The sequence below is a fragment of the Diabrotica virgifera genome, chromosome 7 (assembly GCF_917563875.1).
Source record: "Diabrotica virgifera virgifera chromosome 7, PGI_DIABVI_V3a".
Classification (NCBI taxonomy): Eukaryota; Metazoa; Arthropoda; class Insecta; order Coleoptera; family Chrysomelidae; genus Diabrotica; species Diabrotica virgifera.
Window position 1 is genome coordinate 123,982,107 of NC_065449.1, and position 15,749 is coordinate 123,997,855.

At 34.0% G+C, this 15,749-nt stretch overlaps 1 protein-coding gene across 3 annotated transcripts in view; it reads left to right on the top strand.

The window, feature by feature from the left end:
- Positions 1–15,749, top strand: part of LOC114345343 (uncharacterized) — a 1,044,574-nt gene that overhangs the window by 365,953 nt on the left and 662,872 nt on the right. The window contains exon 1 of one of the 3 annotated variants that reach the window (XM_050656019.1): positions 3,483–3,864. The exons of the other annotated variants lie outside the window; for them this stretch is intronic. Coding sequence (XP_050511976.1) covers positions 3,805–3,864 — 60 coding nt within the window. The 5' untranslated portion in view covers positions 3,483–3,804. Of the gene's footprint in view, positions 1–3,482; positions 3,865–15,749 lie in introns of those variants that run through there. 3 annotated transcript variants of the gene reach the window in all.

Below are 15,749 nucleotides of genomic sequence, written 5' to 3' on the forward strand. Positions count from 1 at the left end.
CTTAATACGTGGCTGTATTCATCTCCAGGGATACCTGCTTTGAGAAACGATATGGGGGATGCTAGGTGTAAACCAAGGCTTTTTATAGCGTTTTCAGCAATTTCATGAGGAATAACAGGTGGAATATTCGAAATTAAAATTCTTTTGGTTGGAGATATAAGCCTTCGAATGTTGAGAGAAAATGTGTTAATTTGAATTAATGGGTGAGAATTTATCAATTTTTCAACTAGTTCGGAGTTAGATAAGTAAATACATACCCTATTATTAGATATTCTAGATGCGAAGCAAATATTCTTGGCTCCAATGATACTACCAATTGCGTGAACGTAGTCATAAAGTTTTAAACTGTTTTCGGCATGAAGAACTACTGCCTGATTTTTTCTCGGAAACGATGGCCTCGGGACGGCTTTTAATGCAGCAGTGTACGATAAGTTATTGTTGGTGGTTGAGTTGGTGTTGTTTGCAGTTTGGTTTGTTGACATTGTTGGTTTTGAGCTGTCCTCGTAGTCAAAGACAGCTTCTGCAGTTTGGTTTGCCATAATTATTGCGAGTCAGGAGGTTGCACCTTATTATTCAACTTATTATGCACCATAGTGGTGCAAGTTGCGAAAGTACACGTAGATACACTCTACACTTGTATACACTGCACTTTGTTTTTGTTCGGAACTAGTTCAAAAACGTAAAACAAGTTTACAAACTATTTATAAACACGGTAATTTACGAGAACAGCAAAAACGATGTTCCTCGCTCAGGTACTCGTGTCGAACTCTCAAAAATATATCTAATTATATATTTATGTGTACAAAATTATAATTATAACCAAATGATAGTCCATCATACTGATTTTGATCTACCTTAATTACTTCTGAAAGGAAAAACCATATCACGTTATATTTTAAGGAATATTTAAAAAATACATATAAAAACATTTGCAAAAACTTCCTATTAATAGTTTTTTATTGCTTTCATAACAACATCATTAGTTGCTTTCGCGGGAACCTGATTTTGTCAGAAAATTTTATAAATTGTCAGAAAACGCATGCGCATTTTAAAATAATATAAATATTATTGTTAATAGATAAATATACAAGGTATATTTACCCAGTATAATTTAATAATTAGTTATTAATATTCTTCTTCCTCATGTGCCATATCCGCGACGGAGGTTGGCAATCATCATGACTATTCTGATCTTAGATGCTGCTGCTCTGAATAGTTCGGTTGATGTGCATCCGTACCATTCCCTCAAGTTACGCAACCACGAGATTCGTCTCCTTCCTACACTTCTCTTGCCCTGGATTCTCCCCTGTAGAATCAACTGAAGTATGTTTTATCTCTCATTACGTATAACATGCCCCAGGTACTGCAGTTTAATATTAATATTAATTAAAATACATATACCTTGCATATTTATCTATTAACGGTATTATTTATATTAAGTGAGGTTAGAAATTGTCAGCGACAATTTGTCAACTGTACCCGCGAACGCACTTATTATCATAATGAGCTTGACAATCCTATGTCAACCTGAGTCTGCTACTAGTGAAGTTGTCAATTCTTCGTTGAGAATCGTAAGGTCTGCTTATATATCATTCATACATCAGGTCAAAACATTAATAGTTGTAAACAATAAATAAATTATTATCAAGGAATATAGATGCTCTATATTCATTGCTATTATTTAGAAGAAACTGATATCTTTAGCATACTGACTTTTAAGAAATCCTGATATATTAAGTATATTATCCTAAGAAATAAGTATATTAATATTTTGCATGAATTTTTCAGTGTGGACTATCATAATGTTGATTTAAATTAAATATCTTAAAACAATTTATACAAATATATAAGGTTTTTTCTGCAGGGAACTTTCATATGTTGAATTAAAGTACATTTTAGGCTACAGTGATCTACAACAATACAGCTAAAATATATTTTCACTAACACAAGTACAGTAGGAAAAATGAAAGAATACCCATGAACGAACATATAAAACACGCTGTATTTTCTTGTCACCGTGTCACACAAAAAATTGGCCAGCGCAAGTACATGTAATAATTATTATTACATGTACTTGCGCTGGGCAATTTTCTTTGTGACACGGTGACAGGAAAATACAGCTTGTTTTATATGTTCGTTCATGGGTATTCTTAAATTTTCCCGACTGTATATAATTTAAAACAAATTTAGTGATTAGAAGTCTAATGATCCAAAAATGCCAGTAGATATCAGATCCATAAACATTGGATCTTTTTGGAAAGTGTGTACTTATTTTTTGAAATATGTAAATACAGTGAAACTTCGATTATCCGTCAGGGCACCGGACCTAGGGTATGACGGATAATCGAAAAGACGGTTAACAGAAAATTTTAAAAAAATTAAAAATTCATAGTACATCTCTCAATTTTATATTTGTATGTTTTGTTTGACAATATAAGAGGGATTTGAGTTCGTACAATCGAATCAATTTGGTTTAAAATATTTTGAAATCTTTGTTTGTTTTACTGTTTCTTCACATTTCGAAACAGCTGTATTTCTTAGTCTACTGTATTGGCTCCTTCTTGTCGAGAATACCACTCTATGAATTGTTGCATGTGCGGTGCAGCTTCTCTAGCTAGCTTCTTTACACAACTCGTTGTCAGTTGCAACATCATCATCGACATCGCCACCGTCAAATTCCAAGTCTGTGTCAGCTTCTGAATCTGTTTCATCCGCCTCTGTTGCCATTTCAACGATTTCATCATCTGTCAGCAATCGATAGTTATTTCCGTCCTCATTACAAATTAACCATTCGTTTATGTCATCTTTAGGCAACGAAAACAAAACAGTTGATTCAATTTTAACTTCATTTGTTACTGCATCACGCTCAGATGTCACGGGTGCATTTTCATCTTCGGTTGATTCAGGCCATATTTATTTAATCCATGCTCTTTCAGCGTTATTCAATTGATCCATTGGTTGTATCAATGATGTTGTATTGGCTGGCAGAAAAGAGCATGTGATATTTCCATCATCACTTCGCAGAATACCAGCTTCAAGATGTTTGTCAGGAGTCCAAAATGAGAATTGTCTTTGGTGGCAAATTGACTTTAATTGACTTTACGGACCCTGACGGTTAACAGAGGTGACGGTTAATGGAGAGACATATAATCGAGGTTCCACTTTGTGTACATACAAAGAGTGAAGTACATATATTACATGTATAAACTCAACAAACACTACAGTTGGCCTTTGCATGAGTTAATTAATGTGTTAGTGTTTAATTAATTTAATTTTACTACAGATACCTATGGAAACATAATCAGAGCAACTTACCATTTTCGACATGCATTACTCCTTTTTTTTATGTGTTCAATGATAACTTCTCTATTTATTTGGTCCAAAGAATTTCTATCATAGAAATAACTATTTTTATGAGTTTTAAAGACTCTCTTTATCTCGGTTTTAACAGAATAGGAACATAATTACAGCATCATAGGGGTTGTTAGTATTTTCGATTTTAATTTTACATTCTTCTTTGTAAAAATTGTTTTATGCTTGCTTTATTTCCATTTTACTGATTTAAGAAAATAATATCACATTCACAGCACATAATAATATACATAACTACCTATTATTAATATGAAAATAAATTAGTAAATTAACCAAAACAACAATTCCCAAACACAACCTCACAAAATTCATGAAAATCAGATGGCGGTCACGACAAATCATAGCAAACGTATTCACTGTCATCGGATGCGCACGGGAAACTGAATTTTGGTCGACTTCGCGCACATTCACCAAATTGGAACATCGAAAATAATGTATTTTTGGGGAGTGAGCTTACTGATTCCTCCTATACTGTGCCCGTACAATGTGCAGGTAAATCTGCTAGTGCATTGCATAACAAAAGACATTTTTTCTTCTTTTCCAGTTTCTTCCTGCAATTTTTGTTGTAATATATTTCTGTTTGCTTTCGTATTTAAAAACTTCTTTACACTTTCCTTCATGTTGCTGAAAAGTTTTCTTTGGCTGGGAGTATGTGCATGTAAAACCTTAAAATTAGATATGAAATGAAAATATAAAATGTTATAAAAAAATTTGTACCAATTTCAAAAAATGAAATAAAAAGTGAAATATAATCAAAAGTCACGATAAGACCATTTAGTATTATTTTAAAGTTCATTATTTATTAACCCGCCATTACACGCGCTATGAGGGAATCCCTCACCATATTTGTTTATAAGCAGTGAAATTGTGTAAACTAAAACGATAACCTTAAGCACCCAGGAATGCCTTTAGCATGGTTCATGAGAGGGTATGAAAAAGTTATAGAATATTTCAGGCGGTCAGTGTGCTATGTGATAGTTGAAAGAAGAGACATCCCTCTTCAAGTGAGGGAATTCCTCACTGCGCGTGCAATCACGGTGAAATCACGTTTCTGTTATCTCAGAGAAACTTTTAGGTTTTTATTTAATATTTAGGTAGGCTTAATTAAAATATTTTGTTTGGATTAGGTTAGGAACAGTGGCACACCGAGGGGGGGTTTGGGGGTTAAAATCCCACCCAGAGCATATAGAAATATATATAAAAGAAGGTAGGAAAATGTAACTTGTCTTTCACAAATAATACAAAAAACTTTCGTTGCCCAAGCAAACCCCCCCCCCCCAGAAGAAAATTCTAGGTGCGCCACTGGTTAAGAACCCATTTTTAAATTTACCTATTCTAATTGGGAAATAAGCGACAATTTAACTTGAAAAATTAATTTTATTGACGTTTCGAATTCCACCTCGGACGTCGTTATCAAAATACAAAATATTAATAGTTAATTACATAAATGCCACAAATAGCTTCAGAACAGTTGTTATTTTAATTTGTATTTTTAGTAAAATGAATTCGCGTAAAGAACGTTAATTTCTTCAGTGGCTTGCTGAAATTGAAAATTAAGAAAACTTGCTTTTGATCTATATTATTTTTACTTTTGTTTTGTTAAATTAATAAAAAAAATTGGTTTACGAGTCTTTCTATAATATGTGAGTACAACCCATTTTATATTTATACATGTTGACATTCATTCTTTCTCGAAATAAGTCGAATTTATGTAGGTGAGGGCGACGCTCATACGCGTGCAACCACGTCACAATAGAAGACGCGTGTAACGGCGGGTTAATAATTTGTTGTCCAATATTGTTAAAATTAATAAATTAAGGTCTAAGTTTTCAACCTAATAAAAATATTTTTAAAATAGAATTTTTTTTTAAGATTTTTAATTGAAAAACTTATTAGTCCATTTCCCTGGTGACACCTCCAAGGCTTCTACAATATGCAAGCCAAATGGATGCTGCAGTGAAGACAAAAGGGAAGGAATTCTACACTATGCAATTCACAATCCCCGCCTGCAGCGTGGTAAAGTTCCAACGGAAAATGGACCTAGTTACTCTATAGGAGTAATACTAATATAAAAATAAAAATGTATACCATTTTTATTCAGTTGCAATGCGAAACCAAACCGTCTTAATTTTTACTTAGATTAGAGAATGCAGCCAGCACTCTTATCAACGATTTCACCTCTTGTTAGAGGCTCTTCAGAGAATGCATAGGCTGCCTTCTCTAATACTTGTAACGATCTCTCGAAATATTAGTCCCCACTGCAACTGACGTGAAGGTAGTAGGTGCGTAGCGCCATCTGCTAAATGAAAGTCTAAGTTTTTCAACCTAATAAAAATATTTATAAAATAAAATATTTTTAATTGAAAAACTTATTAGTCCATTTCCCTGGTGACACCTCCAAGGCTTCTACAATATGCAAGCAAAATGGATGCTGCAGTGAAGACAAAGGGGAAGGAATTCTACACTATGCATTTCACAACCCCCGTCTGCAGCGTGGTAAAGTTCCAACGGAAAATGGACCTAGTTACTCTATAGGAGTAATACTAATTTAAAAATAAAAATGGATACCATTTTTATTCAGTTGCAATGCGAAACCATAACCGTGTTAATTTTTACCTAGATTAGAGAGTGCAGCCAGCACTCTTATCGACGATTTCACCTCTTGTTAGAGGCTCTTCAGAGAATGCATAGGCTGCTTTCTCTAATCCTTGTAAAAATCTTTCGAAATATTAGTCCCCCACTGCAACTGACGTGAAGTAGTAGGTGCGTAGCGGCATCTGCTAAATGAAAGTCTAAGTTTTTCAACCTAATAAAAATATTTTTAAAATAAAATATTTTTAAAAGATTTTTAATTGAAAAACTTATTAGTCCATTTTCCTGGTGACACATCCAAGGCTTCTACAATATGCAAGCCAAATGGATGCTGCAGTGAAGGCAAAAGGGAAGGAATTCTACACTATGCAATTCACAACCCCCGTCTGCAGCGTGGTAAAGTTCCAACGGAAAATGGGTTGGGAAAATGGGAAAAATTTACCACGCTGCAGACGGGGGTTGTGAATTGCATAGTGTAGAATTCCTTCATCCATTTGGCTTGCATATTGTAGAAGCCTTGGAGGTGTCACCAGGGAAATGGACTAATAAGTTTTTCAATTAAAAATCTTTTAAAAATATTTTATTTTAAAAATATTTGTATTAGGTTGAAAAACTTAGACTTTCATTTAGCAGATGCCGCTACGCATATACTACCTTTACGTCAGTTGCAGTGGGGGACTAATATTTCGAAAGATTTTTACAAGGATTAGAGAAAGCAGCCTATGCATTCTCTGAAGAGCCTCTAACAAGAGGTGAAATCGTCGATAAGAGCTGGCTGCACTCTCTAATCTAAGTTAAGACGGTTTTGGTTTAGCATTGCAACTGAATAACAATGGTATCCATTTTTATTTTTATGTTAGTATTACTCCTATAGAGTAACTGGGTCCATTTTCCGTTGGAACTTTACCACGCTGCAGACGGGGGTTGTGAATTGCATAGTGTAGAATTCCTTCCCTTTTTCTTCACTGCACCATCCATTTGGCTTGCATATTGTAGAAGCCTTGGAGGTGTCACCAGGGAAATGGACTAATAAGTTTTTCAATTAAAAATCTTTTAAAAATATTTCATTTTAAAAATATTTTTTTCTACGAGCGTGCAACAATGTCTACTTTCGCGCACGCATTTTAGTTTAGAAAGTTTCACTTTTCCGCATGCGTGTTACTTTTCCGCACGCGTGTTACTTTTCCGCACGCGGTTTTTACTTTTCCGCACGCGTGTTAATTTAGATATGTTAATATGGCCTTAAAGTAATTATAATACATGCAATAAACTAATATTTAGATATTATTTACTAATTTATTTCAAATATATCTTATTGTGTTCCTGTTTTAATGAAATTAACGCGACAATTCGATGAAATAAAATTATTTTGACATAACATTCGAAAGTCAAATCGGTAGACAATAACAGTCGTTTTGAATCATCGTCATGGAAACCAAGATTGTCGTCATGCTAACTAATTATATTGAAAATTTGGTTTTGACAACCTTGTCAAAGAATTAATTTGTGTATGTATTTTCATGTTAATTAAATTAATTGATTAAGATTTGGTAATTTTTTAAAGACTCTTAGAAAAAATATTGTTCCTAACTCTTGCAGAAAGTCTCTTTTCCGCAGTCGCGTGCGGAAAAGAATGACTTTCAGCACTTGTTAGGAAAATAACTATATTAGGTTTAAAAACTTAGACTTTCATTTAGCAGATGCCGCTACGCACCTACTATCTTCACGTCAGTTGCAGTGGGGGACTAATATTTTGAAAGATTTTTACAAGGATTAGAGAAAGCAGCCTATGCATTCTCTGAAGAGCCTCTAACAAGAGGTGAAATCGTCGATAAGAGTGCTGGCTGCACTATCTAATCTAAGTAAAAATTAAGACGGTTTTGGTTTCGCATTGCAACTGAATAAAAATGGTATACATTTTTATTTTTAATAAATAAAATTTATTCAAATGTAGAAACCCAAATAAACTCCAATTAGGTGCCAAAACAGTGCCGACGTTGTACCTATTGAATAATCATTATATGCTTACTTTTGAGGTATCATGATTGTGCTGAGTTTGAATTGACTTTATTTTTAAAGCATTTCCATCTAACGATGGCTTGAATCGTACATGTACTGGGCAATCCTCTTTGAATATCCAAGACTGCCGAATTTTTATCCCACCGCTCTTGAACTTCCTTCCACCATGATTGCATGCATAAACAAGTTGATAATAGATTAAAGAGCTTTCTATCGGCCTCTTAATTTTAGTGCTTGCAATAGTACTTGCATCTCGTTTCCGAAACGTGGTTTTTTCCATCTCCAAGTTCCGAGATGGCTTTTTTTGCATCGGCAAATGAGTAAAATGTATCGCCAACTTTTAACATCATTGACATACCAATACTTAACCTAACTAAAAGTACCAATATTTAGAAACCAAACGGACGCCCAATAATGACACTTACCTAAGTCATTGAAGTTTTCCAAATTCAAACTTATTATTCCCACAATAATTAACAATTATGATAGGTACAAAGTACAAAAATAACGCTTGTAACTATATACTGAGACGGGCACAATAATAAAATAAGATAAGAGAATCGTCAACTCGTGTATTAACTCACCACGTGTATATATGCTGAACTGCAAGTGAAAGCGAACGGCAGCCGAAGAAAATGCCGTCAAACGCATAACACGAATGACGTCATAGCTGTTAACGGCATTATAGTCAAGACCGTTTGACGGCAGTGTAAGTACAACGTAAAATTAATAAAATTAATTTTATATTAATTGAATAAAAGTATTTTTCTACAACCACTACTCAAAATGCACTTTTCTGCACATTTGTATGTTAACAACGTTGATATTTTCTCACAGTATAAGATATAAATATGACATAAGTGTGCAGAAAAGTGACGTTTCTGTGCCGGAAAGTTCTTTTCTGCACAGTAGACAAAATGTTTTATAATTATCAATTAACCAATAAGGATTTAGTAACATTAGCAAGATACGTCGAATTAAGTAGGTTTGGTGTAAATCTGTGACTGCGTAAATATAACGTCAAATGTGACATTATTTTGTGATAATTATTTAAAATAGTTTAAATTCAAACAAATTAATGCAGTGCATTAATTTTTTAACTTATTTCTGTGTAATTTGTTTAGGTATAAGGAATTTTGTTGTTGTTTGTTTGGGTTTATATGACTGCGGACACTAAATCCATTCGCCATATAAGGAATTTAAATTGATTAGTATTAATTAAACACAGTTTAAAATTTATAATTTATTGTTATTATAAATCTTCGATTGGAAATTGTGATTTTTAGTTTTAGCAAAATATGTGGTTGTAGAAAAAGTATAGTGTGTAACACGTACAGAAAGGTAATTTCTTACTCGTTTGAATTGCAGCACTCGCTTGCGCTCGTACCGCAACTTTTCAAACTCGTGAGAAATTATTACCTTTCTACACTTGTTACACAATATACTATTTTAGTTATGTATCAATTAATAGTATATTATTCAACGAGCATATTATGTAATGATGGCTATTACTCACTCTAATGAATTACCACACTCGCCTAATTACATTAACTGAAACACATTAACAGAACAACTAAGGATACTTGTACAAGAAATTCTTTCGGGACATAAAATACCTAAGAGCTGGCGTACTAGCACAACATCTTAATGTTCAAAAAGGGTGATAAAACGGTACCCGACAACTACAGAGGAATAAGCCTTTTTAGTACCGCTCTGAAATTGACCACAAAAGTCATAACCACCAAAGTCACAAACGAAATAGATCTAGCAGATGAACAACACGGCTTTAGATCCGGACGATCCTGTAACGATGCAGTTTTTGTCGTCAGGCAAGTCATGGAAAAATCACTAGAATACAACGTTATGGCTTACTGTTGCTTCATAGATCTGCAAAAGGCATTCGACCGTGTAGAGCTGAATGACGTAATTCACCTGTTATATAAACGAAACATACCGTCCGATATTAACAAGACTATCGAAAACATATACAGCAGGAATAACATACAAGCCAGAATTAATAACAAACTAACACAGCCGATACCAGTGGAAAGAGGCATACGTCAAGGAGACTCATTGAGTCCCTTGATGAAATTATTTATAAAGTCAAAAACCTAAGTATAGGGTACAGAATGGGTGAAGACATTAACTCTATAGTAGTCTATGCAGATGATGCCATACTTATTGCAGAGAGTGAAGATGACCTTCTGAGACTTTTATATCAATTTAATATAACAGCAAGAAAGTTCAACATGATAATATCAAATAAAACAAAGAGTATGGTAATTTTTAAAAATCCAATACGGTGCAAGCTGGAAGTGGACAGCAAAATAATCCAGCAAGAAAGAATTATCAGCTACCTGGGAGTGCTAATGCGCAGTTCTGGAGACACAGAAGCGGAAGTGGCCCAACAAGTAAACAAATCCAACAGAATAGCGGATGTCTTAAACACACTATCTGGCGCATCACACATCTACGGACAGAAACAAAGGCCAATATCTACATATAGGACAGTAGTTAGGCAAATTATGACTTACACTGCGGAAACAAGACCTGACACTACAAGAACAAAAAGACCGATAAAAACGTGTGAGATGAGAATAGTCCCAGATATCACAGGAAAATCATCATGGGATAGACAACGTAGCACAGACCTTAGGCTAAGCTGTAATATAGAGAATATAAATGACTGGACACTGAAGAGAAAAAAATAATGGTATAGCCATATAAGCAGAATGGGAGAAGGAAGACTCGTAAAGATAGCACGAGATAGATAACCAAACGGCCGAAGGAGTATAGGAAGGCTAAGGAAGAGTGGAGTGACAACCTGGATATCTGGTGGGGAGGCATCCGAAGATGGAATAGGCGCGAGCCTGTTAACCCTTCATTAGGCGCGCGGTTATTGCTGACGAGCTTAGTCGCGCGTTCAACAATTGTCGACCAATAGTTTTTTGTCGTATAATACCGGATTTTGACAAAATTAACAAATTAATGGTTAATAACATATTTATTTATATCCGTACTTTGATATTAGATATGTATTGTTCCTTGCCTTTTCTTATTTTGACAGTGGTAAAATTAAAAAGAGGTCATGATTTTTTGAGTCTTTATTCGCAAGTAAATGAAAATGGTCACAAAAATAAGCTCAATTTAGAAAAAAACAACTATTTTTTATCTTTGATCTTCTAGAGTGACCAATAGGGATGAATGATAAAGAATAGCACTAAAAATTAAAACTAGAACAAAACTATTAAATGGTAAAAGTGGCACAATTTTAGTCCGTCAAACATTCAGTGCAAATATCCCTGAGATGATCTTTACATGCAAATTTGTCACATCTTTGGCATGCCGTTCTTGTTGACATATTGCAAATTCGTGCACAAAAACAACATCGTCCCACGTAATTTGTTGGAATATTAGGGAAAGGGGGTACGACTTTTTGAACTCCGAGCAGTACGCGAGCTCGTCGTCTAAGTTCTCTTAGCAGGGAAGGTATAGTTGATCCATATTCAATTTGCGGTTTGATTAGTTCCCATGCTAAGTTTTCAATGAAGTCGCTTCTTGAAACTTTTTCATTTATGTTTTAGCTTTATATACACAGCAGGCTACATATTAGTTTTATATATACAACTAAAAACTGCAACGCGCTTAGTCGCGCGGTCTACGGTTGTAGACTAGTGCTCTTCGAATAATGGTAAAAAATAATGCAAACAGATCGGTGGCGTTTAGCAAACTGAAGAGTAAGTTAAAAGTATTAGTGAGAGCTACTAAGTGGGATGGGGGCGTATGTACAGTTTTCTGCAGTTAACGACCACTTAAATGAAAGTGGTCTACGATTGTAGACCGCGCGACTAACGGAGGGTTAAGGAAGCAGAAAGAATAAGAAGAAGCCTAATTACATGCGATCAGAATAGTTTACTGTTTCTATGACCTGTTTTATTTTAATTAGTAAGAAAATATAATTAGAAACTACTCGACATTAAAATTACAATTTAAAAAATAAATATTATTTGCCAATAATACGCGGCTAAATAATTATATTGCATACTATTAGCAAATGCTGTATTATATATTGTAAAAATAGAAAAAGACAATAAAATGAAAAAAGTAAATTCAAGTTCTATCCGTTTTCGAAAAATTAGCTATAAACACTTTGTATCGGCTTGGTAATGTAATAAATAGGAAATTGCTATTATCGGTGAACGTTTTTATAAAAGTCCACAAGTAAAAAGTTGTCCTGTAGATAATTGTATACCATATAATACATAAAAAGAATAAAATGTTTTATAACAGGTATATATTTAAAATCCCTAAAAAGGGCTACATCACAAAACTAGTTTTCGATTGGTTGACCAATCATCATCAGTGCTTACCTAAAATGAATATAACCTGATAAAATAATGCAAAGGTTATTAAAATTTTGACTACGGTTAAGAAAAGTTGTAGGTTACACTCACGTGATCTAACTTGCTTACCACAAAAATACAATATTATAAAAATATGTGGGTATAAACCAGGGGTGGGCAAAAGCTGGCCCGCGGGCCGGATCCGGCCCTTTTGCTTACTTTATCCGGCCCGTTGAGAAATCTCGCAAGCAATTTTTTTTAAGAGCATAGGCGCAATGCTTTTTAAATGCATTCATTTTTTCGAATCCTGAGAAAACTAATAAGTATTTTTGAAAAATTTAAACGGTGAATGAAATAGTACATTATTGCCGAGGGCCGAAAGTTCCTGAAAACTTCTATGTTTATTTTAATAAGTCACAGGGGTAAAAAAAAAAGAAAATTTAATGTGATTTTTAATTTCAAATATCTCATTAAAAAAACTGTTTGTTTATTCTAAGGGATTTTCGGCCCTCGGTAATAATGTAATCTTTCATTCTGAGTTTAAATTTTTCAAAAATATTTTTTAGTTTTCTCAGGATTCGAAAAAAAGGAATTGGTCCGAAATTTTGCGCCGACGCTCTTCATCTCTTTTATGCGATTTTGTTGAAATCAACCGTATTAGTGTTCGTAGTGTTCAATGAAATGAATCTCTATCTTCTGCTTTTCTTAAAAGCATCTATGTTTAACCTGGTCCAGGCGCGAATATTTTTCGGCCAGGGTATTTGTCGTCTACCCGGACCCTTTTCTTTCGATTTTACCCTTCATAATCAGCTGCTGCAACAACGTACTTATCATTTCCAAGTATGTGCCCTTTCTCCTTGCTGTCTTCCTCCTTTTAATTATTTCTCACCATTTCGCTCGTAACATGATCGGTCCATGGTATTTTCAAAATTTTCCTAAAAAGCCACATCTCAAAAGCTTCCAGCTCTCTCATTAAGTCAGCATTAACAATCCAATAAACGAGAATAGAGTGGACATACCATTTTTATTATTATCACGGTTTTTTATAGGATTCTCTGCCTTCCGGTTCCCAGTTTCCAGCTTCGTTCGTCCGTCGTTGCGTTCGCCAGGGTGAAGGTTCTTTTTGACATTACCTTCTGAATGCCACAGAGCTACGATTGTTTCGGCCCTCCTCTCTTCTTTCCCTTGGCGTCAATTTTAAAATTTGTTTTGGCAGCCTGTCGTCGTCCATTCTTTCTACATGACCATACCAGATCAGTTGTCTCCTTTGAATTTCGTCGATGATGGTTGACTTGACATAACGTGTTACCATTCGATATCAGATTTTCAGATTGAATCTTTGGTTACTCAGAAATTTCCTTATCTTCATAAAGACTGCTCTTGACTTTCTGAATTTCATTTTTTATCTGGATCCTTGTTATGGCTTAATATAATGGACCACGTTAAAAATTTCGTAATTTTACCAGGAACAAAATGGTTCGCATGTACACCTACACCCAACTATGACAATTTATTATTAGTATTATCATTATTAACCCGGCACCTGCCACGTGGGGTACTACCAGCACCCCATAACACATTTTCATCAAATATTTGGTATTTCAAATTTGTTAACCGTCCTGTGCGTCATAGTAGCTTTCAATAATATTATATAGCATAGATCTGTTTGTGTTTGAAGTGGTTATTTAGTGTCATTCTGAAATTGTAGCTCTAAATTCGAATTGGGGTGTCATCATCTGGCAGTAAATTTTTTTTATGTTTTTGATAAACAGGTCAGATTTACATTTTTGTATTGTAATAACTGATCTAAATTATTAATATATTCTCTATACTCAATAAATTTTAATTTTCTTAGATATTTTACATCACTTCATTTATTATGGGTTGGTACTTGCTAATTTGCTTATAACACCTTTTTAATTTTATTTTTTAACTTTTATAATATATTAGTAGCTAATAAGTTAATAAAACATGTTTTTTTTATATTCTTGTGTAACTCAACACATTATTTTGTTTATAAACAAGTAGATCACAGAAAATTTTTAAGGGGTGCTGTGAGCATCCCACGTGGCAGTTGATGCCTTGCAAAGCCACGTGGCAGGTGCCGGGTTAACAGTCAAATGTCTTTGTCCAAATTCTTATGATACGTATAGTATTGTTGTCAAAAAAATTTCTTGGGCAACATCTACCAAAAACATTAGCGTGTGCGCAGCGTACATACTGGGTATGTTATTGGTATAGGTCTCCGGCCCGGGAGACATTTTGAAAATTTCATTTTGGCCCGCGCTTAAAAGTATTTGCCCACCCCTGGTATAAACCCTTTAAAAGTAATCCGTCTAGGAAACATAGATGAAATATGTGAACCATGGATGTTCAAAATATTCCATGTAATATGCTCTAGATACCATCTGAGCTCTAATTCGACTTGTTCACATGATGACAGTATGGTAGCAAGCGACGATAACATGGGGACTCCTGAACGATGACATGATAGAAGTAAGTGACAGTTCCACAGGAAGTTCAAATTTAACCTGTCATATTTGAAGACTATGGTATACAGCTTGTTAAATTAAGAAACGTAACAACATTAAAATAAAATAAACTAGATGTTGTAGTTATAAAAATGTATTCACGTATATTGTCAATGGAGGTGGTAGGCAAACCACATTACACAAATTTTTATTCGAAAACTGCAATCATTAATATCAAACCCTATTGTCTAAAGACCCAGAATTTAGAAAAGCAATTTTGTGTTGATTTAAAGTTATCGAATTTATTTAACTTATTGCTAGCTGTTGGAATTTGTGTAAGTTTAAAAAGAGGTCACAGTAGGGGTGACTGAAGTTTAAAAACGTCTTAAATAATCTAGGGGGATATATCATTAAAAAACAAACTCAGACTTAGGCGACTAATTCCGACTAGTTGCGACTAAACCCGCAGGTTGCCCGGATCCCTAAGGGTTTAAAACCAAACCGTCACAAGATGAAGTTGACAGTAGGGGTAGGAGAGGATGGGTATGAGATGTCTATGAGGAAATTAATGAGAATGGAACATAAACGGGACCCAGAAAGAAAATAAGACTTTTTGATGTGGTTTTAATATAGATGAGTGTTATATGTTAAGCTCGGATTTATAGGCAACAAAAATTGAAGAAAAAGGCGCCTATATAGGCAAAGATTTTTATTAAAAAAGGGAGGAATATTAACATTTAGGCAAAATATAGGCAATAAAGGAATATAAGTTATTATTTATTGTACAAAGTGAATTAACGTAATATTCACTTAAGGCAGGTATATTTACACATCATAATCATAACATTAGTATAAATGAACTAGTAACTAAATAACTGTTAATTAATAATTAAACATTGTAACCACTTAAAATTTTATCATTAATAGAAACAACTAAATATTTTTTAGAATT